The following is a 24,474-nucleotide window of genomic DNA, read 5'->3' as shown; positions in this document are numbered from 1 at the left end:
GTGACGCAACTGATGAGGCCCCTTGCGGCTTCCGGGCTCATCCGAGTGTCTGCAGAGCTCCATTTGATCGCAGGACGCACATGTTCTGCATCGAGTACTTGCCCTTGCGGCCCTTGTCCTCGAGGTTCTTGCCATTCATGATCAGATTGAATTGATCTCTGGCTTGATCCACCTGTCCTCTGCAAGCGTGCAGCCTGCCGAGCTCGTAGTGTGCGAAGTACACCAGGTAGTGATCAAGAGAGATCTTGTGGCCTTCATCGATGACCTTGCGCAAGCTGATCTCGCACTGCTTGTCAGCCTCCGCGATAGGAATCGGCGATTCTGCTGGATCCACGCGGGCATGCTTCTCCGGGTAGGCAATGTAACGCAGCACGACGCCGCGCAGGAAGTGTGCAAGGCAAAAATCGTCCCAGTACTCATCTGCTCCGCTGTGGTACTGACTGGGATCCTCCACATCTCGCAGGTCTGCGAGTGCGTCCGAGATCTCGATGAGCTGCTCATCGAAGAGGGCGTAGCGTGGCGCATTGGTGAGACAGTGATAGATGTAGGAAAATTCCACCGCAGGAAGCAAAAGTCGCTTTTGTTTGATGAACTTCTTGGCTTTGCGTGCGCAGTACTTCTCCATTGGGATGGATTTGCCCGCAATGCGCTGCATGGCATCGGGAACAGTTCTGAAAAGGGCCGCTGCAGCCTTGTCGTCTTTGCCGCATTGCAGCAGATTCACCGCGCGGCCGTAGTTGTACACTGCCTTGCTCCAGTTGGACTCCTTCAGCAAGACTGTGAAGCAATCGTAGGCTTTTTCCCATTGAGCCAGACTCATGTGGCAAAGACTCATGTCCCAGTAGCAAATGTGTTGCAGCTGAACGTATTCCTTCTGCACGTCGCGCGCAGCACCGAACTGCACCACAGCCCTTTCGGCGAGGGATTGAGTCGAGTAAAGACGTCCAGAGAAGTACAAGAAGAAGACACCCTGGGGATATCGATCGAGGTTGTAGTGCAGCACCTTGTCCGCAAAATCGATGTCTGTGCCGTTGACCGGAATAAAGGTCGAAATGACCAGATGGTACAGGAGGATACCCATGTCGCACACTTGCCGACGCAGTCCTTCATCTTCGATGCGCATGGCGGGCTCAGTCTTGCGCTTGTCTTGACTCCAGCCACCGGCTCGGGACAGGGTTTTGAGGGCCCACTGAGTGTCGCCAGTGTAGCCAAAGACTTCCATGATCTTCAGCACTTTGCCGGGAAGGAGGCCGAGAATCATGCTGATCAAGCCGTTACCGAGGTATACTCCAGAGCGGAAATCCTCGTCGACACTCTTGTCACGGGAACCAGAGGCTTTGTCATCTGCCCACTCAACGTACTTGGACAACGAGCGGTAGATGCCGTACGCATTGCGCAAGTTGAGTGCCTCGGAAACGAATGCAAAGAAGTCTCCCGAGTACAGAACTACGTTTGGTGGAAGCGAATGAGTCGGTGAGCAAAATCAGTCGTGCAGCCTCGCTTCGCCATATCGTACAAGCACTCACTGCCCATGACTGCCTTGAGCAGCAAGCTCTCAGCGTAGACTAGCTCGGCGTGTCTCTGCACCTTGGACATTCCTGCCATGGTACTGGCGCTTTGACCTGTGCCGCGCACGAAACGACCAAAGTTTGCAACGGTGCTGGAAGGCTTGCGGAGCATGTTGGCAATGACTAGAGTGTCCTTGCAGTAGGAGATTGCCTTGCCCAAGTCTTCCGGCTCGAAAGTCTGTCATCCAATTCCACATCAGCACTGGCTCACGCACGTCTCCGCCACAGGCTACTCACCATGATACCCTTGATCACCGCAATGAGAGCATCTCCCAGGGCATAATAGAGTTTGCGATCGCTGTGCTTCTTCATAATTTCCTCTGCTTCAATCATGCGCGAGTTCAAGAAGAGATTGAGAGCGTGCCTCGCGACTTTGATGTCGTCCTCCATCTCGTCTTCCTCCAGAGCAACGTCGTCAAAGGTGAGGCGCTGCACGCGAGCGGCCTTCTCGCGCACATACAGAGGCGTCTCCTTCTTTGCTTTGACATCTGCGGGCGTCGAAGTCTCGTCGCCGCCGACCGGCACGCTGCCACTGCGTCGCTTGGCACCAGAAGTTCCGCGTAGAGACGAAGGAGCGAGCGAAGCAGTTGTCGTCTCGGGCGAGCCGGAGCGTGGTCCACCATACGTGCTGCTTGCTGCACTCGCGCCACCGAGAGCAGCTTCAGAGAGGCCGCGGTGCATGCCCTGTCGATGCGACTGCTTGCGGGTGTGGTGATCCTCCTCCTCTTCGTGCTCTTCGATGTCCGCTAGCTCAGCGTCGTGAAATTCGTCAGACTCGTCATCGGAATCGTCGTAGCCATTAGCCTGCTGTTTCTGTTTAGACTCTGGCGTGCCGTTCTCAGTGCCCAGAACCTTGCTCGCAACAGCAGTTGCACCTGCAGCGACGGCTGCACCTGCTCCGACCGCGGCGCCTGTGGCAGCTCCAACAGCCGAGCTCAGGTAGCCTTGTTGCTGACTTCCATCGCTCGTGTCCTTCTTGTGCAAGTCGCCACCTGAAGGCTTGTGACTCAGGATGCTGTCGATGCGAGAAGTGGCCTGAGCATCCAGAGCGGGAGCTGCTTCGGCGAAAGACTTGGGTGCAGACTTGTTCCACGTTGTGCGGCGACCAGACTTTGGAGGGGCAGGCGAAGTGGTCACCGGAGAGCGCGGTGGGGAGGCAGCCCCGTTTGTGTAGCCGTTTGAGGCGAGTGCTTCTTGGTGCACCTCTGGTACAGGTGGAGCGTCATCTCCAGAAGAGTAGGTAGACTCTCTTCGACCACCAACAGCTGCTGCTACCCCGGCTCCGCTCTTCTTGCCAAAGCTCGGCATGCGTGTGCTCAGCCTGCGAGAGCTGCCGTTGCTGCTTTTCTTGCGGCCAGCATCGTCTTCGGGGTCAGCAGACGCTTGGCGCGAGCCTCGGCGAATGATTGATGAGATCCTGGCACGCGAGCTCATACGAGAGGACACGCTGCGTCTGTCACTTTCATCGTTGCTGCCCTTGTCCCCGTTGCGCAAGGACGCATTCGAAATCTTTTGTCTGAGAATGCAGTACGAATCGTCTGTCAGCAGGCTGTTTGGCTGCGATACATCAACATCGCACGCTGTGACCCGAGTCTTGCCTGCACGCAACGCTCAGCCGACGTTTCGTTGCTAGCTGAAAGCGAGTTGATGCTGCCTGCATTGTACTCTTATCTCTCCCTCGTGCATAGAGTGCTGTTCTAGACAGACCCTTCAACTGGTCTGCGATCTGCGCAGGCCGCTTTCACGAAGCCGATGATGAGCTTCCAGGGCGAGCGTGTCCAGCACGTCATCTGCGCGCCAAGCTGTATGCATACATGTAGCTTTTGCGCGCGCTCCTAGAAGGCAGCGAGCGATGCTGCAGGAGACTCGCCGCAACAGCTCTGAATGCGTTAGGAGAGCAAATAACAGTCGTACGCGACTCACTTGAGGCTTGACTTTGGCACGTCCAGTTGGGCATCCTTGTCGCTGCCGCTACCAAAGGATGTTGCTGGCACGGGGCTCTTCTTTGAGCTGACGCTGGACTTGCGCCTGTGGGACTTGCTGTCGGCTTCTTTGGTGCCGGTCACACCATTTGATCGCGACTGCGAGGAGCTAGGCCGTCTTTGGCGCAACAAAGCGTCTGTGTTTGACACAGGCACAGGCGAGGCTTCCGCTTCAGCTGACTCTGCTTCCATGCTCGCAAGAATGGAGCGCCTCGAGGTGTTGATGCGCGGGCCCAGCGTATCCGCTGGATTGGCGACCTCTGCAGACATCTTGCCGAGGGCTGTTTAGAGATGGGCCAAGCAAGAGGGGTTCTGAGGGAAGCAAAATGAGCACGTCGACTTGTCGATCTGCTCTGTCAATGACTGAGGGGGATGGACGAAGCGGTGGGAGACAGATCCTTGAGCCTCGACCACGATGTCCTGACTCGGCAAGAAAGCGGATGGGTGTAGTGATGAGAAGAAGGTCTCTGGCTTGACAGACGCATCAAGCTCAACGGTCTACCCCCAGATCCAGACAGATTTCAGAAGACGGATGCTCCCTCGCTTGCTGTGGGGTGAAGGAGCGCTCGCGGTTGAAAACGTAGCAAAGGCGGGGAAACAGCGTGCAGCAGCTTCATTCCTCGCTGGGGTTGGCTGGCCCAATAGCCCAGCGTGACCCATGCAAGGCTACGTTGCGCGAGTCAGAAGGCGCGATGGCCGAGATGACCAGGACAGTCGTTCTCCGCTGGCTGTGTGCGAGCTTGCGACGGCGTCAGACTGCCACTTGCCCGCCGACCCGTGGGGTAAGGCAGTGGAGCACAGCAAGTCACCTCCGCTGCGCGAGAGCGTGTATACTGCTCTGGACTGTGCGTGCGGCAGAGCTAGAGCTGGAGCAACGCGTGCACCTGCATGGGATCTCGATCGCGATGCTGCAAGCTTTGCGCGTGGGGCAGCTAGCAGCTCTTGCGCGCAGGATATTCGAGCTCGATGGTGTGTGCCGGTGGCCGCGGGTGTGCATGCATGCAGCAGCAGATGCGGTGCGTGCATGCATGCAAGTCGCCCCGCCTTGGGCACTTGAGCGGCCGCGAGCTCATCTTCGCGACCCACTTACGTGCGGGCCGGCTGACCACGCTCCTCTTTCACGTCCTCGCTTCTCATTTCACGAGGGTCGGTATGTCTGCTTGCCTGTTTTCAGTCAGCAGCCAGGCGTTGTAGTTCAAGAATTGAATGACATCAGCAGTCAAGAGTGTAACAGCAAAGTCCGCCAAGTGGGGGCCTCAGCGCCCTTTGCGGATAAGGTCGGACGCGCCATCTGTGTAGCCAACGCAGACTTCAGCGTGGGAGAACGCTGCAAGACGCGATGACCCATCTTCCCTAGACATCGTTTGATTCTCAAGTGACCCTGCACTTTCTGAACCCCTTTCACACGACGAACGTCTTGCAGGAGCTGGACAGAGCACTCACAGGTAAGCCTGTGGATCTGTGATACTCGGCTCCCTGCGAGATCATGGCTGCCAAAGTCTGCACGTCGTCTCTGCTGTGGCAATCAAGAATGCGACCGTCTGTAGGCGTGACTTTCACCTGCATATCGAGCGCTGATCGAGCTGCAGACCATGACGACGCTGTCGACTGCTCGATCGCCGCCCTCGGTCATGGGCTCAGGCAAAGCAGTCACGCAAGTCTCGACTGACAACTCTATGCGGCGACATCTTTCCCCGCATATCGGACCTCGAATTTCTGGGCAACCTGTACGTTGTACGATACCGCACGCTTTGTCCTGCAGGACGAGGCTGTCGCGCTGGCTGCAATTCATGCCACCGCAAATAAAGCTGACCACGTGGCTAGTCATGAGGAATCGCCGAGCTTTGGAAAGTGCAGGTGCAGGTAAGGGTTATATATCATTCACGATTCTTGATCGTTGTGATGGTGATGTTCTTGGCCAATTTTTCTTGAGGCAAGAAGGTCGACCACAACAGCTCGTTCGAGTGTCTCATGCAGGCATCGAGGCTCTAGATATCCATAAGGTCTCGGGATTGGCGTGCAAGGCTATCGAACGTCTTCGTACTTTTTGGACGAGGATGCGCCAGACATGTTCGTCCGATGCGAGCGTCTCCGCGCGAAGAAGATACTTCGCTGGCGGCAGGTCGTGTGTGCGGCACTCTCACATGCAGACAAGAGATTGCCTGAAAGCCAAAGCTCGATGTTTACAATCGTGTTTGCTTCCCAAAAGAGCACGGCAAGCACACTTGCTGAGGCATCGGTATCGCTGTGAATACGGCACGGCAGACCGAGATGATCAAACGCTTTAGTCCGAGCTTGAGTGTGATGATGACGTGAATGACGCACCGAAATTAAGGGTGGGTGCTTGGCAACTCAGGACTGAATTCATGATTCTTGACTGCCTCTTCACGATGACTTGCCTTCTCACAGGGCAAGTTGAGCGGATCTTGCTTCTATCCACGAGTTTGTGAATCACGTGAGTTCGGGATGCGTCTTGCCGGCCAGCATGTCCCACCCACGTCGATGGACGGCAATCTCCGCGTAATCTACTCAAGACTCTCTGCGATACCCGGTGAAAGCCGTCGATGTCTGGACGAGAGGATCGTGATGGCGCACACAATCGTGAATGTATGTCCAGATTCACATGCATTGACTTGCCATCACGAATCAAATATACGTAGCTGATGAGAAGCTCTTCGAGATCAGCTGTATGCGCGCCGATCAGCCCGCTCCGTTCTTCATCTAAGCGTGGGGGAGCAAGTCCGGATCCAGCGGCGGTTCCGAGCCCATCTGATAGTTGTTATCGCTGCTGGACCCCAATTAAGACTTGAGCCGCATCGTCTTGCAGAGAAGTACACGTGCACAAGCGAAAGGAAGGCCTGCGATCATGGCTGTGCTCTCGAAGCTCAAGTCGGATGCCAAATCACTGGGGTCGGTCGACGAAGTCAAGTGATGTGCGCAGGGTTGTTTTTGTGCTGATGCAGCGTTCATAATGCCGAAGGCGTAATTCGGCCGGTTAAATCGCCGGAGATAAGCTGCTCATGCAATCGTGGACCGCTTGCACTGTGGCGTGCGCCTACGTTCCTGAGCTGGGCAGTGCGCGTGCGTGGTACTGTAAGACGTGACACCGTAGACGCAGCGTTTCCCTAGGCGCATAACCGTGCAGAGTCAGGGCGAGGTAAGCTCACCAAGCTGCAGAGTAAGCTGATTTTTGGTAAAATCACCCCCTAGCAGGAGCGCGCGTTCACTCGCTTATGAACTACGCTACGCCCGACGAGATGGGTGGTCTTGCAACAAGCTGCTATGCAAGCGGCAGGACGAAACGCAGCTGAGGCGACGACAGGTCAAGCGTGATTCTCACAGCTTCCAGCTGATCAACTAAATAAACCTTTCATGCAAGCTCGAATCCAAGGTAGTGACTCGACCGCAACAGCATGAAAGGAGAACGGCGTGCCGGCGTTCCGCGCAGCGCGGATGCAAGACATACTGTACTGCCAACGTCCCTGGCTGTTCTCGCGCCATTGGCGCGCAGCATCCACCCAAGTACAAGTGATGGCGGCTCGAGAGCCTCGCATGAGCGGATCGTATCTTTGCACAGCTGAGACTGAATGCAGAAGTCATTAAGCCCACTGCAGACGACCGGCTAGCCGCCTGAGGGATGCCGCGGCGATGACGTGTCACCCGGCTGGCATGCATGACGGTCTTGCGATATCGCTTCACAGCTAAGGCTCTCTGCGATTTAATTTCGTTTCCACTTTCTGAAACATGCATGCTTCACGCGAATGTGAATGGCATGCAAACCAGCTGTCAGCATCGGGTGGGGCAGCGCAGGAACTCATTAGTGTCGAACGAGTGTGAGCCGGGCTATTTACAGTACTCGCAATTGTGCACTCACAACTGTTGCGCCGTCGATAAGGAGTGTCTTGCTCGACCAGGTTTTGGCGGCTCTGTTCCCCGGCCAGCTCTACACATATCGGTACCTAATTTGGCCACTTTACCCGAGCCGGGCTCTCCTCTTGTCGTTCCCTAAAGTCCGCAAATCCCTCCGACGCTTGCAGAGGGTACGTGCCAGTAATCATGAAATGTGCTTGCTTGCTTTGACTCAAAGCGTGACGGTTGTGACTCGCATTCGCATTGTAGAGTCACGAGTCACTCGTGTCGGACGGCTGGGCTGAATGCTACCTTTTTGTCCGTTCGTGTGCCCGATTCAAGATTGCCCACCTATCGGAGCCATCTGTGCGCCCTCGTGCTGCAGTCGTGACTTGTGCTGTGCTGGTGTTGCAGGGCTAGGGTTTGGCAGCGAGCGCACTGTCCATCTGCAGATGCATGCTGCTTCTCGCATCTTTGCTGCTGCGCATCAGTGCACGCCTGCTGCATGCTGTTGCCGCCATGATCCGCCCAGGCATACTTAAACCGGACGGAATCGAATCCGCTCCCTCCGCGAGCAGGGTGTCGCCCATCAATCGCAAGTCGAAGGTGCAACCCCATCGAAAGGGAGAAAAGCTACATAATCACACCAGAGGCTGATTTGGACGCCTCATACCATCAAGACGTCTGTTACAGACCCTCGTTCCTGGAGACCAAGTCACGAATCACCGCAACAAAAGGCGCAGCCAGGGACACGATGATTCTTGACATGTACGACGACTCCGCCAGATTGGCCAACCTTTTCTCCGCTTCGTCGCTGGCCAACACCTCCATGTCGAACTCTTCGTTGCAAGACGCTCTCGTGGTCGATAGCAGCAGCAGTGATGTGGGAAGTCGAGCTTCCGCGGACAGTCCCGACACGGCCTACACGATCGCGTCCACTGGACACAGCGACAAGGGAGCAACAGCGATCCCCAGAACAGAGCCTGTTGCAAGCTCATCTGCCATTCATCCCAACAGCCGCAAGCCCAATAAGACGCCGGCTTTTCGGCGATCCTCTCACCACGCACTACCCGAAGAGGATGCGCTCGCGCTAGTAGAGCGCAGACGGAAACAAAACCGCGAAGCACAACGCCGCTATGTGAGTGCATCGATGCTGTTACAGGGCAGAAGGAGTCTCGTGCTGCTCACAGAAGCTTACATTTTCGCTCATATCCGTAGCGTCAGAAAGCTCGCATGGCTGCGGCAAAAGAGTCGGACGCCCACGGTCCAACGCACGTCCAGCGCAAGACTTCGCCGACAAAAAGACTGTCTTCTGCTTCTGCAAGCAGCGATGACGACGCGCAGATAGATGCCAACCAAGCCTCAGCTGAGAGCGATCCCTCCACGACCATGGACGCGTCCATGGAGGAGACATACGGTGCTTCGAGCTCGGCAGCTGTTCACATGCCCGCACAATCGCCAGGAGCAGCAACGAATCCATTCAGTCTTTCCGCTGACCTCTCCGCTCTAGTCAGTCAGACACTCGAGGCGAACGACATGCCACATGATTTGGCTGCGTCGCCAGCGATGGACTGGCTCCTCAACGGCACCGTGCCGTCGTCATCCTCATCATCCGGCTGGTCTCCCCAAGGGGCAAGTCCACAACAACTTCTCGCTGCTGCATCTTCCTCATCTGAGGCGTCCTCGCTCGAGTCTCCACCATCGGTTTCCTCTCCTCCTGCCTTCATGAGCAGCGCCAATTCCCCGATCGATTGGTCGAGTCTGCTGCAAACACTAGCGTCTTCACCAAAGTCAGCGGATGCAGACCTCAAGTCGATCATAGAGCAGCAAAGCAATGTGTCTGCCATCCAGCCTTGGCCGGTCGCTCGCGCAGAGACCCACTTCGACGAATACAACAGACTTCTTCGTGATGCCAGCGCTTCATTGTCGGGAAACGTGCACCCGACCAAACGTCAAATCCCCCTCACAGCGCCCAAGACGGCTTCTCCTTATGCGGATCAAATCTTTATCCCACGGCGGGATTTTTTTCGGGCGTTCTTATCCAATGCGGTCCGACTGGGATTCACGGATAATCACATGAAGGAATGTAAGACCCGCAGTCCCATCAACCAGATCTGGTCCGTAAAGGACAGCAGGTTCAGCGAGCTTGGTCCGGACGACAGACCGCTGAACGATCAAGTGGAGCTGGACGAGGACTGGAAGCGCGATCTCCCAGAGAACATGCGCCCAACTGCTGTCCAGTTGCGAACGCCTCACAACCTTGTCTTTGACACGCTACCCTGGCCAGCCGTTCGCAATCGTATCCTGATGATGGTCGGCGCTGGAGATTCGCTAGCCACCATGGAGCTCAAAGGAGACATGATGAGGCTGGGCAAGCACGAAGGTTGGCACATGTGCGCATTCTACATTCACGGCGACCATCCCGAAGACATGATGGATGAACAGTGTTGGGAGCTTTCGGAAGCTTTCGCCACCAAATTTTGGTTCTTGCTGGACAAGCACATCATTCGGACCACGAACCGCTGGAGAAGAGCGCGAGGAGTTCACCCCATCGTCGTTCCGAGCATGTTCGACTCGAGCGTGAATGGCTCTCCTGCCGCCTTTGCCGCCTGATTTCTCTTGCCCCTTTCGCCATCCCACTTTCCCCACCGAGAGCTCGCGCTTCTTCTCTTGTACGACTATCCTGTAAAGCAACCACTTCAACCACTCATCAGTCCGCGTGCACCACTCAATTCAAGCGTCTTCGCACGTGCCCATGTCTGCGCTCTTGTTGTGATCATTGCCTGCACTTCGTCCCCACGTGTGCCGCTCAAAGCGCCGACGAGAGTTATCGTCTGCCTGCCCATTCGGTCTCAGATGCGCAAAGTACGCAGCTTCGTGTCAAGCAAGCAAAGAGATGATCCATACAACCCTTCAATCGCTCGGCGATTCACGTCTTTCGGGTGCACTCAGGTTGCTGATAGCGGAGAATTCCATGTGTCGAGAGCTATTCAAGGAGCCATCTGAGCACCTCTTGCGTGTGCTACAGTAACATACCTGGCATTGCGATTCGAGACGTTTGTGTGCAACAAGGGCTTGGCGGTCTTGCGAGCATACGGACACGTGATCGCTCAAGGTCCGCCTGGGACTCGAGACTGGCACTCCACCGCAAATTCGTTACGAACGCATCCCTTGGGGCTGACAATCACCGCGACGTTGCTGCTCTCTAAGAGCTTGAGCACCGTCCAATCGACTTCCTAGGAACACTTCCGCTTCCAACTTCTGGTTTCTAGCCCCTCGTAATGTTCGCTGCTGAATCCGATTCCACGTGTTGCCGCTCATGCAGACTTGAGCAACTTCATGAGCTGTTTGCGCTTGTCGGACGGGGTCTGTAGACCGCAGGTGAGGGATGACGGAAAGTCAGCAGTGACGAACATCTTGCGATTGGGATGGCACAGTGTATGAGGACAACTCGCAATACCACCCACATCGTCTACTTGCGTAGGCCTTCGTCACGTTGTGCTTAGCCATCTTGCATGACTATCAACGCGGGTAATCCACTCAAAACCATTTGCTCAAGAGCTCCATCTCCCTTGTTTGCACTCACATTCCAATAGAGCTGCTTCCTGTGCACATGAGGTTCGATCCTCAGATTGACGGGCCAATTCTGTGGATCCAGCGCTTGTCTCCTCAACAACTCTTGCGCAACAGATCCTTCTCTGACCACTGTGGAAGTGTGAGCACCCAAGGTAGTGTCGCTCCTATCCACTTCCACTGCCCCGGTAGGCGACCTCAAAAGAGGCGCAGACGATGGCAAGCGGATCTTTTGTGGTGTGGCTGAGCTGCTGCTGCTATTTGAGAGGGTGAAAGGCTCGATTCGGATACATTTACGCAACGTCGCGCGCATGGTGAAGGGAGATCTGACGATGTCAGATTGCGCAACGCACGATTGCGATGCGAGCACCAATCGAGAGTAGGCTCGAGCTGTCTGCTATGATCGGAGGGTGATTCGTCGCTTAGTCGCCGCAGAGAGGACTTGCACTTCGAAAATTCGTTAGTGATATCAAGGCTGGACAACGAGGCTTGCACTTCGGTGCCGAGTATTGAAAGGCGAGGGCAGAGAGCGCGAAGTAGAAGCAGATATTCTTGAAGAGGTCCGATGTGATGACAAGGGCCGATCAGAGCGATTTGGATGGTGTACGTCGCACGCAAGGGTGGCAGAGCATGATGAATGCAAACACACACAGGCGCGACAAGCCTTCGATGCTGGTTGTATTCGTGATTAAGCGCAGGTGGCCTGGCGCGCGTCTGCTCTCGTGCGAGAGCGCATGCCTTTCTTCACCTTTTAGAAATTTTGGTTCCAAGTGCGAGGAGAGTGCAGCATCCTCCTCCTCGGATCCATGCAAGTAACAACGCGAACCGGCATGGCAACACTCATTCACGACTCGCCATTTGCGCACAAACGACGACGGCGGCACGCATCACCACATTTGAGCATCCTACTGCGCCGACGCTCCTCTCGCATCTTTCAGATCTCACTTGCGCTCAGGACCTCCAGCACCGTCACGCGCTACTTGATCCGCCATGCCCAAGTCACGTCGAGACAAGGTGATCTCGCTCACGCGAGTATCGAAAAAAGATCGAGCAGCCAAAGCCTCTCATATGGACCTGGTTCGCAAAGCAGCTCAAGATCATGCCTATTGCTGGGTCTTCACCATCGGTAGTCTGCGAAACACTTTTTTGAAAGAGGTCAGGGATCTGTGGAAGGGGTCTAGAATCTTTTTTGGGCGGAATAGGTTGATTGCCAAAGCGCTCGGAGAGAGTCCAGAGGAAGAGGTCAGGGATGGCATCCATGGCGTCTCCAAGGTGAGTGCATCTAGCAGTGCAGAGAATTTGTCAGGAAGAGTTCGAAAAGCAGGATTCGCCTCGAAGCTGCCAGATGATTCAAAGCAGTGCTAAGCTGATTCAGGCGCATCTTTTTCTTAGATGCTATCTGGGCCCGTGGGCTTGCTTTTCACCGACGAGTTGCCCTCTGCGGTCATCGACTGGTTCGAGACGTACGAGAGGAGGGACTTTGCGCGGACAGGAAACAAAGCTACGCAAGACGTTGTTCTGCCCTCAGGTGTGCTAGCTCTGTGCTGCATTCTCGACACTGGCACGTTGGGCTGACAATCGAGCCCTCTCTTTGATGTTTCTACTGTACAGGCCCCGTTATGATGAGATCAGACCCACCAGAGGCCCTCTCACATCCACTCGAGCCCAAATTGAGGAAGCTGGGCATGCCTACAGAATTGCAGAGAGGTGTACCGACGCTGTTGCGGGACTACAAGGTCTGCTCCAAAGGCCAAGCACTAACTTCCGAAGCTGTAAGTCTTCTCAATCTGAAGCTCTCACGAAAACGAAACTCAACGCGCTGTCGCTGCTGTCCACGTTCGCCTCTCCATCTTCTCAGGCACAAATCCTCAAGTTGCTCTTGATTCAAGATGCAACATTTCAGATCGTGCCGCTGGCTTACTGGGAAGCTTCGAGCGGCGCCGTCAAACGCACCGAGCTGACTGCTATTCAAACAGAGATTGTAGAGAATGCAGCTGCGGGAGGTATTGGAGGTGTTGGAGAGGGGAGGAAGAAGGGATCGAACAATGCCTCTACTGGGAAAGCTGGAAGGAGGAAAAAGGTCCAGGGAGCGCTAATTGGCGAGAGTAGTGTGGCTGGACTTGAGGACGAGGATGAGATGGACGACGATGAGATGGACGACGATGAGGACGACCTGGAGCAGAGGGATTCAGGAATGATGCTACCAGCTGGCGTTTGAAGTAGCTTGAAACCTCTCATTTCGTTCCCATTCTGCCCGCTCGGACATCCAGCCTTGTGTTCTCCAAATTTGAATGCAGGTGATCGCTTCTTTCTGATTTCGAGATGCTTTGACGACATTTGAGGGTGCTTCGCAATGGCATGCTACAGCCTCAACATTACAAAGCCGTGGCCGCGCAGCATGTCTTTTGGGGCCAGGAACGGGTAGGACCGGGAGAGATCGCGACCCTTGCCCCTCAGTCGACGGAAAAGGTGCAGACGACGAACCAGTGTGCACACAGAACGTGCCTTGTATTGATACCGATTGCGACAATCAAACAGGTTGCGTTGCGATCCAAGCTTACATGATAGGTGCATTGACGACGAGGAGAAGGGGCAGGACATCGGGAGCATGTAGCTAGGCTGTGAAGAGATATCGCGAGCGCTAAGTGGCAAGGAGGATGAGAATGTCGCCAAACATTCGGAGGAGGCGTCCGTACACGAGCAACTACATCAGTAAGCACTAGCTCTGCCGTCCTTTCGAGAGTCGCTGGCCGCAAAGACGCGAGCGTGTCTGCCAGGTGCCTGTTCCCTCATGACAGCCTGAACCTCGGCCATTCCCATGTTGATATCGAAGACTGTCACATTATGACCTTTGCTTTTCAGCGACTCCAGAATAGCGTCGCTGATGGTGCTCTCGGCGCTCACGACGGCGGGCAAGAGCTGATGATGCAGACGAGGCCGCTCGATCGCTTGCGACAGATCGTAGCCCCAGTCCAAATTGAGCAGCACTTGGGCCACACTTCCGAAAATGCGCGAACCGCCTGAACCGCCCAATGCGAGGAAAAAAGACCCGTCGGAATGCTCTACGATTGTAGGCGCGGTGCTGCTCAGCGGTCTCTTGCCTGGCTCGGGGTAGTTGAACGGCGAAGGTCGGAGACCGAATGCGTTTGGCACATTCGGAGTAGAAGTGTCGTCCATCTGGTAAACAACCATGCAATGATCTTGTCAGCTATTGCGTGCTCAGAAGATCCAGCAAAGCCTTACCTCATCGTTCAGAATGACACCGGTAGCTGGATCCATCACCCAAGATCCGAATGGAATGTTGACAGTCGAAGTCCTGTCAATAGCAACGGGACGCGATAAGCACCACAACGAGCGCACACTCGCATGGCTGTTGATCACTTACAGCGCGACCGCTTGACCAGCAGAATCGACAGTGGATAGGTGCTGCGTCCCGTGATCCTCGCCGATATCGAACAGTGGATCATAGTAGCTCAATTCTTCATGGGTCACGTTCGTGATCAGTGTCTTGATCCTCGCAGCTTCAGCCGTCGTCGGAATCCGATCTACGTCTTGCACCGCGGTACTGTTAAGGAAAGCAGGGTCTCCTAATCTTGTCCTTTGCCCGAAAGCAAATTTGCTCGCTTCCACGAACCGGTGCACGGTGTCTGCGTTTTCTGGACCAGAGCTGATCCAGTCGGGATACAGACTAGCAATGTTCAGGAGTGAGAGGAGCGTCGGGCCGCACGTGGGGTTTGGCGTGGTGTGTACGATGCGATCGCCCCACCTTCCAGTCAGAGGGTGCCTGACAACCACCTTGTATGCTGCCAGATCCGCCTCTGTCAAAATTCCACCGGTGCTCTGAACTTTTTCCACCATCGTCTTTGCCACATCTCCCTCGTAGAAAGCTTTAGGACCATGCTTCGCGATCTTCTCCAGCGTTTTGGCATATGCAGGCCTCCTGATCTCTTCGCCCTCTGCTTTGAGTATGCCGGTATCCGGATTGACAAAGATGTCGCTCCACTCTGGATACTCCAACATGAAGTAGCCTCCCACAAGTTTGAGCTTCTTAGCAAGCTGAGGACCGACGATGGATCTCTTTGCCAGCTTGATGCTCGGTTGGATCAGCTCTTCCCACTTCATGCTACCCCACCTCCGATGAGCTTCCCACAGACCTGCAACTTCTCCAGGCACACCAACGGCCAAGCCGCCCAAGAGCTGCGTGCCTGGTCGACCCGAATACATTGTCTTATTCGAAGCTGCCGGTGCTGTTTCTCTGAAGTCGATGACTGTATGGCTGGCGCAGTGCGTCCGTCTAGGTAGCCTGTGGTGAGCCAGGGTGGAAGCTTCTCCTTCATGTTGCGTTTCTGCAGAGACGAGTGAACAAGGCTGAGGATCGCGAACTATCATAAAGCCTCCTCCTCCTATACCGCTGCTGAACATGTTGAGCGTACCAATGCAAAACGCGCTCGCTATAGCCGCATCCACCGCATTACCCTTGGCCTTGAGTACTGGTGAGGTTCCGATGGTTTGCTCGAGTCAGCCGAACCGACCGATCCGCCGAGCATGCTCACAATGTGCACAGCACTTCAAAGCGCGTCCACTCACTGTCCACCCCAATATCCGAGCAAATGACATTTTCGCTAGCCACGGCTCCATGTGTACCCTGAGCCAAGAAAGGTTTTCCTCTTCTTCCAGTGTTCCATCGAGGATCCCTCCGATCCTTGAGTTCCTGTCTGATGATGATAGCGATCAGAAGTAGAAGCAAGAAAGCGGCGAGAGCCAGCAAGATTTTCAGCAAGCGACTTGCGAACCGATCGCGCTCTGAAGCGGTGCGATGTGCTAGTAAGGGGGATGTCTCTTGGGCATCTTGATCTTGCGGAGGGTGAGGATAGGAGATGGGTCTAGCTTGACGCTCTGCCGAACGACGCGGCTGCTGCTGCTGCTGCTGCTGCTGTGGGGCCGCAGACATCTCTAGCAAGCTCAGCAGCGCGAGTGGAATCGTACTGGTATGTGGGCTGCAAGGTATCAAGCATAGATGAAGAAGAGGCGTGAAGAAAGGCTGGAGACGTGTAGCAGATGGTGAATGTCAACCGTCACGAGTGGCCGGGTGAGAGAAGAAGATCCGCATCTTGACAGCCCGGGTGTAAGGGACCGGCGGCTGCGTGTTGTTCGCGTCGCGCGGGGCACAGGCTGCAGTCACCGATCGAGCGGTCAGTGGCCGGGCTGGCTGAGCAAGCAAAGGGTCTTCCGATCCCATACATTCTTAAGTCCTTGGAGTACTCACAGCTCGATCACTGTGCTCAGAGCGGCCGCCGAAGATCAAGACAACCCCACATCTCGCAGTCGGAGCGACTGACATTCGCGTTTCAAAGTTCAGAGCAGCGGCATTTGAGTGTGTGCTTCTGCCCGAGCAGCTGCTTATAGTCGCGATCACAGAGTCTCCAGGCAGGGTCTTCCAACACGCGACCGCCTCGTTCACGCTCTTCGCCGGACTGCACCACATTTGCCAGCCAGTGGCTAATTGCACCACTAATCACAATGACATGCATTCGAGGTCGAGAGAACTTCGTTTCGCAGCTTTGCTGATCACAATCAGCGCGTCGAAGCGCCGTTGAAGAGTGAATGACGCTGTGCGACTGGAGTCCCAATCGATGTAGGTACGAGGAGGGTTTCGCTTAGTTCGCACCTCCATCAAAGATGATGTTGATTGCTCCTTGCACATTGCCTCCCGCCAAGAGCAAAGCTCTCAAATTTCTAGGTCCGTCCGTCAAACCCATAGCCTGTAGATGGCAGAAGAGCAGTTCGAGCATCGGAGCAAGTCGTCAGATAATCATGAAGCGCTGCATTCGCCTGTCCAAGCATTGTGCCGAGAACTTCGCGTAGCCGCGCACCAATCCACCCGTGTTGCTCGCCACTCACCTGCATCTGTGCCAGTTCCTCCGCATATCTTTCCTCGTGCGAACGTCCGTCAGCCGGAGCAGGTGGTGTTCCGCCGCCGAAGCCTCCAAGTCCTCCGAGCGCCGCAGCGAACGGGTTCGCTCCACCTGCGAGCGGGTTGCCAGCAGGAGGGCCACCTGCACCAGCTCCACCGGGACCTCCTTCACCAAACAGACTGCGAAGGAAAGAGGGATCCATCATACCTCCAGCTCCACCTGAACCTCCCGCACCTTGGCCGCCCAAAGCTCCAAGCGCCGCAAAAGGGTTTTGCGCAGCTGATGAGCCAGGTGCTCCCCCCGCTTGATTCTGTCCCTGGCCTTGCCCTTGTTCACCTCCGGTACCGAAAGCGCCAGGAGGAGGCCACTGAGGTGCCTGTCCGCCTCCCCCGAACATGCCTGCTCCTCCAGCTCCGCCTCCAGCGCCACCTCCCATCATTTGCGAAAACTGCGCTGCTCTTCTCATCGTGCTGTCGTGCCACGTCCCGAGAAGGGCTGATGAGCTGCAAGGCTTTCACTTGACGAAGACGAGCAGACTCACGCTGGGTCTGTCATCATGTCTATGAAAAAGGGCGAGCGGAGCATGTCCCTTGCTCCGGGCATGTTGCGCAGCTGAGGGTTGGCGTCGATAAGCTGATCGATCATCTCGGGGCGTCTGAGATGATTGTGCAAAGAGATCGAAAAGTCCCTCGTCATCAAAATCTGCAAAGTCGCAGTGCTAGCCTTCGCCGATGCTCGTGCGACTCACGAAAGCGTTTCGCGCAATTGCTGCCTGAAGCTGTCGTTCTCCAGCATGTTCATCATAAAGTTCGGATCCTGAACGTTCATGCCTGCCAAGAGCAAAAGGGCAAGCGAAGCACTGTCAGGCAAGCTTTCCTCGCGGTGTAGCACGCGCCACCAACTGACCATCAAACATCTGGTTTTGAGCCGCGGTGAGCTGGGGACCAGCATAATCAGCCCTGTTGAGCGCACTGAGAGGATTGTTGGCGAATTGTTGACCTGCACCAAAGTTGGCAGGTACACCTTGAGCTGCGCTATTAGCGGCGCTAGAGCCGGATGCGTTGGTGCTGGAAGCGCTCGGCGCAGAGCCAGCGGATCGATTGCCTGTCGTGGGAGCCGAACGAGAAGCCGAGCGCACCATGTGTATCGTGTGGCCATTCTGTAAGGGACAAGAGAGTCCTCAATGCTTTGTTTGCTTGCTGCAGCAAAATGCTCGTCCTCCCCTGTTGGCCCTTTTACGCACCACAAGTTTGTAGAACGCAACGGTCTCGTCGTCTTTGAGCACTTTGCCGCTGTAGATCAGCCTTTGACTGGGTGAACGCGCGAGTAGACGCATCAGCATCAGGACAGCTCTCGAGCTCGGGAAGCCATCGGAACCAAAGACTGATGGCTACGCAGACGTCATGACGTCGAGCCCGCAAGTATGGCATTCACTCACCTCTCAGCAGTGACTTCGCTCTTTTGTTCCTGGATCTTCTCCTTGAGCTGCCTAATTGTCGCGTCAGTGGCAATCTTGACCGACAGACGCAGCTCAGAAGGTCCTTTGATGTTGACCGAAATCTCTTGCGCGGAGTCAGACATGATGACGAGCGGACGAGTGTGAAGCGGAGAAGTGGTGAGTACCTGAGAGAAGGTGGATAGAGAGCTTCCAAAAGCAGACGTCGACACTCTGGGAGACTTTCCTATGAGACAGATTGTTTTGACCAAGGAGGTCTCGGTGAACCAGAGAAGGACGATGCTCGGTGCTGTCTGTGGCTAGGTCGGATTAGGAGACAGCGTGTGGACTCAACGGAGATCGCAACGTCAAGGGTCCGGTGATGGATGTACACAAGGAGACTTTACCGTGACTGCACCAATCACGATTCTTGATAGTCGATGTGTGACGTGCGAATCACGAACCACCAATCTGAAATTTGAGTCTTGAATGTGTGTGAATGCCGGTCATGCAAGCATCATCTCACCGCGATCATCATCCCGGGGGCCACCCGGCCACAACGCCTCGGCGCGCTGCTGCGTCATCTCGTCCGCTGCTGCACGGCTGCATCGGCCAGAAGAGATCTCGCACCTGCGCTCTGCTTCAGCTTTCGACCTTGACTCACGACTGTGACTGGTTGAGCTGTGGCGCTCCACTCCCAGCAGCAGCTATACTCGTGGCTGCACATAGCTGGCCAGGCTGACGCACGAGATGAATGCTGATGCGGGCTGTCCCTCCTGCGTGCAAGTCCCAAGTGCGTCGATCAATCACGTGAATATACCAGCAGCATGCAGCACGCGCTCGCGCGTGTGGAGGGCAGGGCGCTTGAGCCCGTTACGCCGCTCCTATACCATCTGGGCCAAACCGGGATACTCATACTTACTCGTCACTGCGCAGTCAGAGTCGTCATCCACGTTGTGCTTCATCCACCTTCATTCTGATTCGCTGCTTTTGATCTGGGCAATTTGTCGCACAAGTCGTGAATGTCGTGAAAGTGTGAGTGGCGGTGAGCACGGCTTGCTTCAGCGAGATGGGGATCAGAGCTATGTAGTCTACAAGGGTCAAGGGGTGGATTGTTCAGAGGGTGGTTGTATGTAGCGAAAGCTTCAAGAGAGGTTCACAAAAGGATCTGACCGACAGAAGCGGAGTGAAAGTCGCAGGGTCTTCGCGAACCTGTTACGCTATTCACTACGAGTACGACGTATATCTGCTTGTGACGGATGCTTCAGGCATCCCGTGCTGGACCCCCCTCCAGATTGGGAGGCACACTGAGCTAACAGTCGATCGAGACTAGGTACTTGCGGAAGGTGCAAAGACGTCTCCGATCTCTGGCAACGATGGACTGGAAGTGTAAGAGGCGTCCAGCGCACGGGCCGATCACAGCTTGCAAGGGCTCCACGCACCTTTCAAGTATCGCTGACGAATCTCCTCATCCAGATACTGTGCAGCAAGAGTGCATGTATGCTACACGTGTTGAGTACCCCTTCGAGGCGGTCCTTGCGATGCAGAACGGCTGCAGCTCACCTTTTGCTGGAAGCCACCTTTACGGAGATCCTGCTGTCTGCTCTTGCTCGCAAATTTGTCCAATCCATGAGATTCATTCTGGGCGAAATGACCCTCATCCTCATGCTCATCCTCTTCGAAGTCCAGTTGATCTCTCTCGCCTGTATGCCCTTCCTCGTCCACATCAATGAGTCCCAGCTGACTCGACCCGTCGGCATTCTGATACTGACGATCACTCTGATTAGCAGCTCTTTCGTCTTGCGCCAAGTCCTCCTCGGTACTCTCCGGTGTCAAACTCGTACTGCGTCCCGTCCCATCTTGTCCGCGAGACTTCTTGGCTGGAATAGCTGCTGCTCCTGGCGCACCTTCGGCGAGCGAGTCGAGCAAAGTGGTGGAGCCGGATCCCTCTGCGGGGCTCTCGTGCGTGTCCATCACGAGTCAATTTGTCGAGTTTCGATGCTAAGTTCAAAGAGTTGGACTCGAAGGTGGGAATGCTGACACACCGTGAGATTTGGACTCGAGTCTCTCAAAAGTCGCGAATGTTAGGGGTGATGGTGTGTCGTACGCCAGACTTGTGACTGCCGTACTGCGCGAGCGGGTGCAACTGCCCTGAGCGAGAGGGGCAAGCTCCGAGGTACTTAAATTCTGAAATTCAGAATCTTAATGTCAATCAAAGTTGAGTCTCATCAACTCGTAAGTGTGGATAGAGAGGACTACAAACGTGGATGTGAACTGCATGTGAGGATCGTCTTGGCTGATGCAACAGCTGTTGTTGTTGATGAGCCGTGCATCCAACGGCGTATGCCGCGCTTTGGCGCCCGCGGTTGCAAGCTTCTTGGCGCTACGCCGACCGACTGCGTTGGTGTGATCCCACGTGATCGAAGCGAGAGGCTGCATGCTGCAAATGCGCATATATGCGCCCGCCAAATCAAGAATGCTGCTGCGCCCGCGCGTGCACGACGCATGCATAGGGTCTCACGGAATCAAAGCGCATGAACTCACGCACGGATCCACAATTCAGATTGTGAGAGAGCTTACCTTGGTCATGGCTCCCTTTCAAGCTGCGACCGAGATCTCTTCTGAAGCATCGTCAACGGCAGGGCTTGCTCGTGCACCTCTATGACCTATATCCCCCACAGCTGTTCAATGTACCTAGCCATCCATCCATCCGCTGCGTTTCTCAACTTCTGAAGCACAGCTTTGACGTGCTGGGATTCTGCGATTCGACCAACCACTGAATTCACCCATCACTGGAACATCCAACAAGCTTGGGACTTTTCCATTGACGAGCTTCTGGAGCGCTCTACGCACGTTTCTTCTGCAAAGATCGCCATATCAGCAAGGCAAAGCAATAGCATCTCAACTCGCCCTGACACAGGGCCAGAGGCCGCCTCTGGACCCGGGCCACGCTGCGCTTCTCTTTGGCCGTCGCAGTAATATCAAGATGGATGCAGAAGAAGTCAGAGCCTACCGGCTTCAACAGGGATCCTCATCTGATCAGATCCACGGCACTGATGACCCTCCCAAAGTGATACATCTGCGCTTGTCCAAGGACGTGGCCGAGGCGCTTCGGGCAGGCAGCCATGCTGCTGAAATCGACCTGAGCGCGGATGGTGCAGTAAGTTGCAAGCGAGGACACGACGAGACATAACATGCGCTCTTGTATCTCATCTTTGGCCTCCTTTGATCACTCCTGCAGTCGATTAGATTAGCCGGAACCTCTCATCCACTTAGCAAAGCGCCAGACGAGTCATTGCACGAGCTGTATGCTGTGGGCGATGCTCGCTCAGACGCGGGGACGCTGCGGCACGTAGGTGCGATCAGCCACAAGTACTCTGCCAAACCTTCATCCATCGCCTCAAGCGGCGCCGCATCCAGGCTGAAGGAACGCAGGGAAGAAGAAGCTGCGAGAAGGGATGCGCGTCAGGCCGTACTCATGGAGCAGCCCACATCCTCCAAACGAGCCAAAGCTTTATCTTCGGCTGTGAGCACATCGGACGTGTCGAGGGCTTCGCCGGTCAGTAAAGCCAAGCGTGGGATTCTTGGATCGCCAGCGCAGCTCATCACTGGTGTGTCGTCGCGCCCCGCAACCCCTATGCGGGACGCGCCATCCAAGCCGCCGGAGACTCGGGGCGGTGAACAGCCTGGTAGCGCTCGCGCTCAATCGCTCTCCCGAATGGTGTCAAATGCCGTTCCTAGCGTGCGTCATGAGAACTCAGACGATGCAGACGCTCAGGCGGCGCGGAGATTCATGACCTCCTCTCCACCCAGCCTTCGGACTCGACTCATCCACCTCCTCGCGACAGGACCCCTGCAACGCAGAATCCTTGTTGCTCAGCTGAAGTCTCCTGAACCTCAAATTGTCAAGCTGCTCTCATCCTTGGCTGTGATCCCACAAGATTTGCAACTCATTCCCTCCGACAAGATGAAGAAGCATTTTAAAGGACCGGTCAACCGTCGGTCGCTTCCTGCACCGCCAGGCAATGCCAGTGCGCCAGGCACTCCAGGGCCAGGGACCGTATATGCGCTCAAAGATACTACGTATCAAGACGTTCAGCTCGATTGGCCGGAGTGGAACTCTAGAACAAAAGTCGAAGTCAGCGATCTGGCAGAAGCTGCCTTCGACAGGCTTGAGCTGGCCGACGACGCTCCGCAGAGGCTGGCACTGTACCCTGACGGACGTCCGACACAAGCCGCTCGGGACGAATGGAGACGCAACGCCAAGGCGAAAGAAGCAGTCGAGAAAATGGACGATGGAGAGGATCTCAGCGAGGAAGGTGAATGGAACGAGGAGGAGGAGGACGCTCATGCCGAGAAGTCGGCCCCTGCGGAGAGCGAGGTGGAGTCTCGCTCCCAGAGCCATCCAGGGTCAAAAGGCTTAGGACTGATTGGTGCTGAGATGGACGGCGTTGGCACACAGCCATCGGAGAGTCCGGCGCGCGCTCAGGCGTCAGATAAAGCCCAGCACACCTTGCGAGACGCGCCTTCTGGCTCACCCCCAAAGCCAAATCCCACTCCTGCAACGAAGGCACCGCCTAGCATCGGTGCCAAAAAGAAGGGAATCTCTGTCGTGAGCAAAGTGAAGAGATCCCTACAAAGCCGAACCTCTCAGACGAGCTCTAGAGCACCCGTGACGGTCCCAGAACACTTGTCTGATGTGGACGATGCCAAGAATGTACCGTCTCAAGCGGACGCGCAGATCAAGAATGCAGCCAAAACATTCCTGGCGGCAAAATGCAGTGCAGCAACCAAAACCACAAAAGTCAAAGGCACTAAGAGACCGCTTACGAAGGAAGAAGACTTTGATGCATCGCTCGCATCCAGCAAACGTGCTCGTCTGCTGCGCGAGGCTACTGCAGAGAGACGCTCTCCCTCTGCAGCTGAAACCACAAAACCTGCGCCGTCCAAGCCAGCGGGAGTTGCCTCGCAAAAGATCAAGAAGCCAGCAGAAGACAGAGGTGGCCCCTCAAAGACTTCCAGGGCGCCAATTCTTCCTCCTGCAAGGGATTACACGGATACGGAAGACGACCAGGAAAGGGCGGATGAACGTGGCCGAAGCAAGCATCGCGTAAGGATGCAAGACGCGGCCATAGCTCGTTCTGACCAGCCAGGTATCCGATCCCGCGTACGTCGGAGCTATTCTTCCTCCGTCTCCCCCGACCGAGCTGCGCAGGAGGGCCCCCGCCAAATGCCGTCTCGACGCCGCGACACTTCTGCATCTCCAATTCGCTCGCAATCCGGTTCGCGTCGTCAGAGTTCTGGCATTCAAGCACGCCACGGGGTAGGAGCTGGTGCGCTGAGCCTCGCAGAGCCCTGGTTGGACGTCCGCAATGCAGGCGATTGGCAGCAATTGAAAGAGCGATTTGCCAAGATGTATACGGAGTACAGAACGGGACATGATCGGATCAAGATGGAACGCAGAGCTTTGCAATACGAGTTGACGCTTGCGAGAGCCGAAGAGAGCGCTACCGCATCCGCCATCGCTGCTGCTGCCGCTCTAGAGAGGGAGAGGAGTAGGGAAAGAAGCGCCGAAATCGACCTGATCCGAGAGAGACAGCTACAGGAAGAGGCTATTCTTCGAGTTCGCCAGATGAATCAGAACGAGGACGCGCTTACTTGGAGAAGCGAGCCGCCTTTGGGTCCCAACGGTCAGCACGCTCTGGGTCCAGCTCCTACTCGAACTAGAGCTCCAATGCCGTTCGAGAAGCTTGTCGAGCTTGTACAGCGTCAAGAAGATCTTCACGGTCAGCTGAGGCGCATGATGAGCGCTCTGAAGAGTAGCAAAGAGAGAATAGAACATGGTAGAGCTGCCATGGTCGCGTAAACGATTTGAGATCGCATCCTTCGGTCCAAAGTCCGTCATTCAGATAAAAGCACAGAAAGAGAGATCCACATTTGTAATCCTATCCCATTCCATCCCATTCCATCCCATTCCATCCCAGCCGACATTGTTTGGTTCATGGTCGACGTTCGCATTCTTCTCTCGTACCTGTTCGAGATTCGCATTTCCACCCACATGTTCGACGTGTCATCTTTACCTTGAATAGCAATGAACATCAAAAGAAGTTACCCATTTTCTTGACTGTCAGGACACCTACTTCGCAAGAGTC

General features: G+C 55.5%; 9 protein-coding genes across 9 annotated transcripts; 3 read left to right on the top strand and 6 right to left on the bottom strand.

Moving 5' to 3' along the window:
* Window positions 1-37: 37 nt before the first annotated feature.
* IE81DRAFT_289951 (hypothetical protein) lies at window positions 38-2,876 on the bottom strand (the record flags this gene model as incomplete). The annotated part of the gene is made up of 3 exons (XM_025511834.1): window positions 38-1,446; window positions 1,527-1,746; window positions 1,806-2,876. The coding sequence occupies 3 exons, from the start codon at window positions 2,874-2,876 to the stop codon at window positions 38-40; spliced, it is 2,700 nt and encodes an 899-aa protein (XP_025369832.1).
* Window positions 2,877-3,239: 363 nt separating this feature from the next.
* On the bottom strand, window positions 3,240-4,014 carry IE81DRAFT_117836 (hypothetical protein). Its single transcript, XM_025510165.1, has 2 exons — window positions 3,492-4,014; window positions 3,240-3,423 (listed from the first exon to the last, which is right to left on the bottom strand). The coding sequence occupies exons 1-2, from the start codon at window positions 3,818-3,820 to the stop codon at window positions 3,279-3,281; spliced, it is 474 nt and encodes a 157-aa protein (XP_025369831.1). The 5' UTR covers window positions 3,821-4,014; the 3' UTR covers window positions 3,240-3,278.
* A 3,667-nt stretch (window positions 4,015-7,681) lies between these two features.
* Window positions 7,682-10,152, top strand: IE81DRAFT_323219 (hypothetical protein). The gene is made up of 2 exons (XM_025513870.1): window positions 7,682-8,537; window positions 8,618-10,152. Exons 1-2 carry the CDS (start codon window positions 8,154-8,156, stop codon window positions 10,010-10,012), a joined length of 1,779 nt encoding a protein of 592 aa, XP_025369830.1. The 5' UTR covers window positions 7,682-8,153; the 3' UTR covers window positions 10,013-10,152.
* Window positions 10,153-10,231: 79 nt separating this feature from the next.
* IE81DRAFT_323218 (hypothetical protein) lies at window positions 10,232-11,641 on the bottom strand. The gene is made up of 2 exons (XM_025513869.1): window positions 10,986-11,641; window positions 10,232-10,767 (listed from the first exon to the last, which is right to left on the bottom strand). The coding sequence occupies exons 1-2, from the start codon at window positions 11,283-11,285 to the stop codon at window positions 10,717-10,719; spliced, it is 351 nt and encodes a 116-aa protein (XP_025369829.1). The 5' UTR covers window positions 11,286-11,641; the 3' UTR covers window positions 10,232-10,716.
* Window positions 11,642-11,782: 141 nt separating this feature from the next.
* On the top strand, window positions 11,783-13,489 carry IE81DRAFT_323216 (hypothetical protein). The gene is made up of 4 exons (XM_025513868.1): window positions 11,783-12,244; window positions 12,365-12,500; window positions 12,584-12,744; window positions 12,831-13,489. Exons 1-4 carry the CDS (start codon window positions 11,963-11,965, stop codon window positions 13,188-13,190), a joined length of 939 nt encoding a protein of 312 aa, XP_025369828.1. The 5' UTR covers window positions 11,783-11,962; the 3' UTR covers window positions 13,191-13,489.
* IE81DRAFT_323215 (gamma-glutamyltranspeptidase) lies at window positions 13,475-16,077 on the bottom strand. Its single transcript, XM_025513867.1, has 4 exons — window positions 15,560-16,077; window positions 14,358-15,462; window positions 14,216-14,288; window positions 13,475-14,149 (listed from the first exon to the last, which is right to left on the bottom strand). Exons 1-4 carry the CDS (start codon window positions 15,921-15,923, stop codon window positions 13,682-13,684), a joined length of 2,010 nt encoding a protein of 669 aa, XP_025369827.1. The 5' UTR covers window positions 15,924-16,077; the 3' UTR covers window positions 13,475-13,681.
* A 382-nt stretch (window positions 16,078-16,459) lies between these two features.
* Window positions 16,460-18,805, bottom strand: IE81DRAFT_313249 (hypothetical protein). The gene is made up of 7 exons (XM_025512481.1): window positions 18,326-18,805; window positions 18,131-18,197; window positions 17,794-18,046; window positions 17,636-17,717; window positions 17,429-17,542; window positions 16,874-17,357; window positions 16,460-16,734 (listed from the first exon to the last, which is right to left on the bottom strand). Exons 1-7 carry the CDS (start codon window positions 18,466-18,468, stop codon window positions 16,630-16,632), a joined length of 1,248 nt encoding a protein of 415 aa, XP_025369826.1. The 5' UTR covers window positions 18,469-18,805; the 3' UTR covers window positions 16,460-16,629.
* A 479-nt stretch (window positions 18,806-19,284) lies between these two features.
* On the bottom strand, window positions 19,285-20,626 carry IE81DRAFT_366410 (hypothetical protein). Its single transcript, XM_025517006.1, has 3 exons — window positions 19,886-20,626; window positions 19,765-19,801; window positions 19,285-19,689 (listed from the first exon to the last, which is right to left on the bottom strand). The coding sequence occupies exons 1-3, from the start codon at window positions 20,294-20,296 to the stop codon at window positions 19,652-19,654; spliced, it is 486 nt and encodes a 161-aa protein (XP_025369825.1). The 5' UTR covers window positions 20,297-20,626; the 3' UTR covers window positions 19,285-19,651.
* Window positions 20,627-20,842: 216 nt separating this feature from the next.
* IE81DRAFT_323210 (hypothetical protein) lies at window positions 20,843-24,430 on the top strand. Its single transcript, XM_025513866.1, has 2 exons — window positions 20,843-21,482; window positions 21,564-24,430. Exons 1-2 carry the CDS (start codon window positions 21,309-21,311, stop codon window positions 24,186-24,188), a joined length of 2,799 nt encoding a protein of 932 aa, XP_025369824.1. The 5' UTR covers window positions 20,843-21,308; the 3' UTR covers window positions 24,189-24,430.
* The last annotated feature ends 44 nt before the right edge of the window (window positions 24,431-24,474 follow it).

Source organism: Ceraceosorus guamensis (genome assembly GCF_003144195.1).
Source record: "Ceraceosorus guamensis strain MCA 4658 unplaced genomic scaffold IE81scaffold_27, whole genome shotgun sequence".
Taxonomy (NCBI): domain Eukaryota; kingdom Fungi; phylum Basidiomycota; class Exobasidiomycetes; order Ceraceosorales; family Ceraceosoraceae; genus Ceraceosorus; species Ceraceosorus guamensis.
The sequence above is the reverse complement of the archived record's forward strand: the minus strand, read 5'-3'. Positions and strand labels throughout refer to the sequence as shown.

Coding starts and splice junctions, on each gene's coding strand:
- IE81DRAFT_117836 (XM_025510165.1), bottom strand. CDS start 3,820: ATGTCTGCAGAGGTCGCCAATCCAGCGGATACGCTGGGCCCGCGCATC. Junction 3,424..3,491: donor GTGCCAAAGTCAAGCCTCAA/GTGAGTCGCGTA, acceptor AGTCTCCTGCAG/CATCGCTCGCTGCCTTCTAG.
- IE81DRAFT_313249 (XM_025512481.1), bottom strand. CDS start 18,468: ATGTCTGACTCCGCGCAAGAGATTTCGGTCAACATCAAAGGACCTTCT. Junction 18,047..18,130: donor TTGCGTTCTACAAACTTGTG/GTGCGTAAAAGG, acceptor TGTCCCTTACAG/AATGGCCACACGATACACAT. Junction 17,358..17,428: donor GACATGATGACAGACCCAGC/GTGAGTCTGCTC, acceptor GTGGCACGACAG/CACGATGAGAAGAGCAGCGC.
- IE81DRAFT_366410 (XM_025517006.1), bottom strand. CDS start 20,296: ATGGACACGCACGAGAGCCCCGCAGAGGGATCCGGCTCCACCACTTTG. Junction 19,802..19,885: donor AAGGTGGCTTCCAGCAAAAG/GTGAGCTGCAGC, acceptor CTTGCTGCACAG/TATCTGGATGAGGAGATTCG. Junction 19,690..19,764: donor TCGTCAGCGATACTTGAAAG/GTGCGTGGAGCC, acceptor CATCGTTGCCAG/AGATCGGAGACGTCTTTGCA.
- IE81DRAFT_323215 (XM_025513867.1), bottom strand. CDS start 15,923: ATGTCTGCGGCCCCACAGCAGCAGCAGCAGCAGCAGCAGCCGCGTCGT. Junction 15,463..15,559: donor CTCGGATATTGGGGTGGACA/GTGAGTGGACGC, acceptor GAACCTCACCAG/TACTCAAGGCCAAGGGTAAT. Junction 14,289..14,357: donor GCTGGTCAAGCGGTCGCGCT/GTAAGTGATCAA, acceptor TGCTATTGACAG/GACTTCGACTGTCAACATTC.
- IE81DRAFT_323210 (XM_025513866.1), top strand. CDS start 21,309: ATGGATGCAGAAGAAGTCAGAGCCTACCGGCTTCAACAGGGATCCTCA. Junction 21,483..21,563: donor ACCTGAGCGCGGATGGTGCA/GTAAGTTGCAAG, acceptor TCACTCCTGCAG/TCGATTAGATTAGCCGGAAC.
- IE81DRAFT_323219 (XM_025513870.1), top strand. CDS start 8,154: ATGATTCTTGACATGTACGACGACTCCGCCAGATTGGCCAACCTTTTC. Junction 8,538..8,617: donor GCGAAGCACAACGCCGCTAT/GTGAGTGCATCG, acceptor TCATATCCGTAG/CGTCAGAAAGCTCGCATGGC.
- IE81DRAFT_323218 (XM_025513869.1), bottom strand. CDS start 11,285: ATGCGCGCGACGTTGCGTAAATGTATCCGAATCGAGCCTTTCACCCTC. Junction 10,768..10,985: donor GGAAGCAGCTCTATTGGAAT/GTGAGTGCAAAC, acceptor TGCGGTCTACAG/ACCCCGTCCGACAAGCGCAA.
- IE81DRAFT_323216 (XM_025513868.1), top strand. CDS start 11,963: ATGCCCAAGTCACGTCGAGACAAGGTGATCTCGCTCACGCGAGTATCG. Junction 12,501..12,583: donor AGACGTTGTTCTGCCCTCAG/GTGTGCTAGCTC, acceptor TCTACTGTACAG/GCCCCGTTATGATGAGATCA. Junction 12,745..12,830: donor AAGCACTAACTTCCGAAGCT/GTAAGTCTTCTC, acceptor CCATCTTCTCAG/GCACAAATCCTCAAGTTGCT.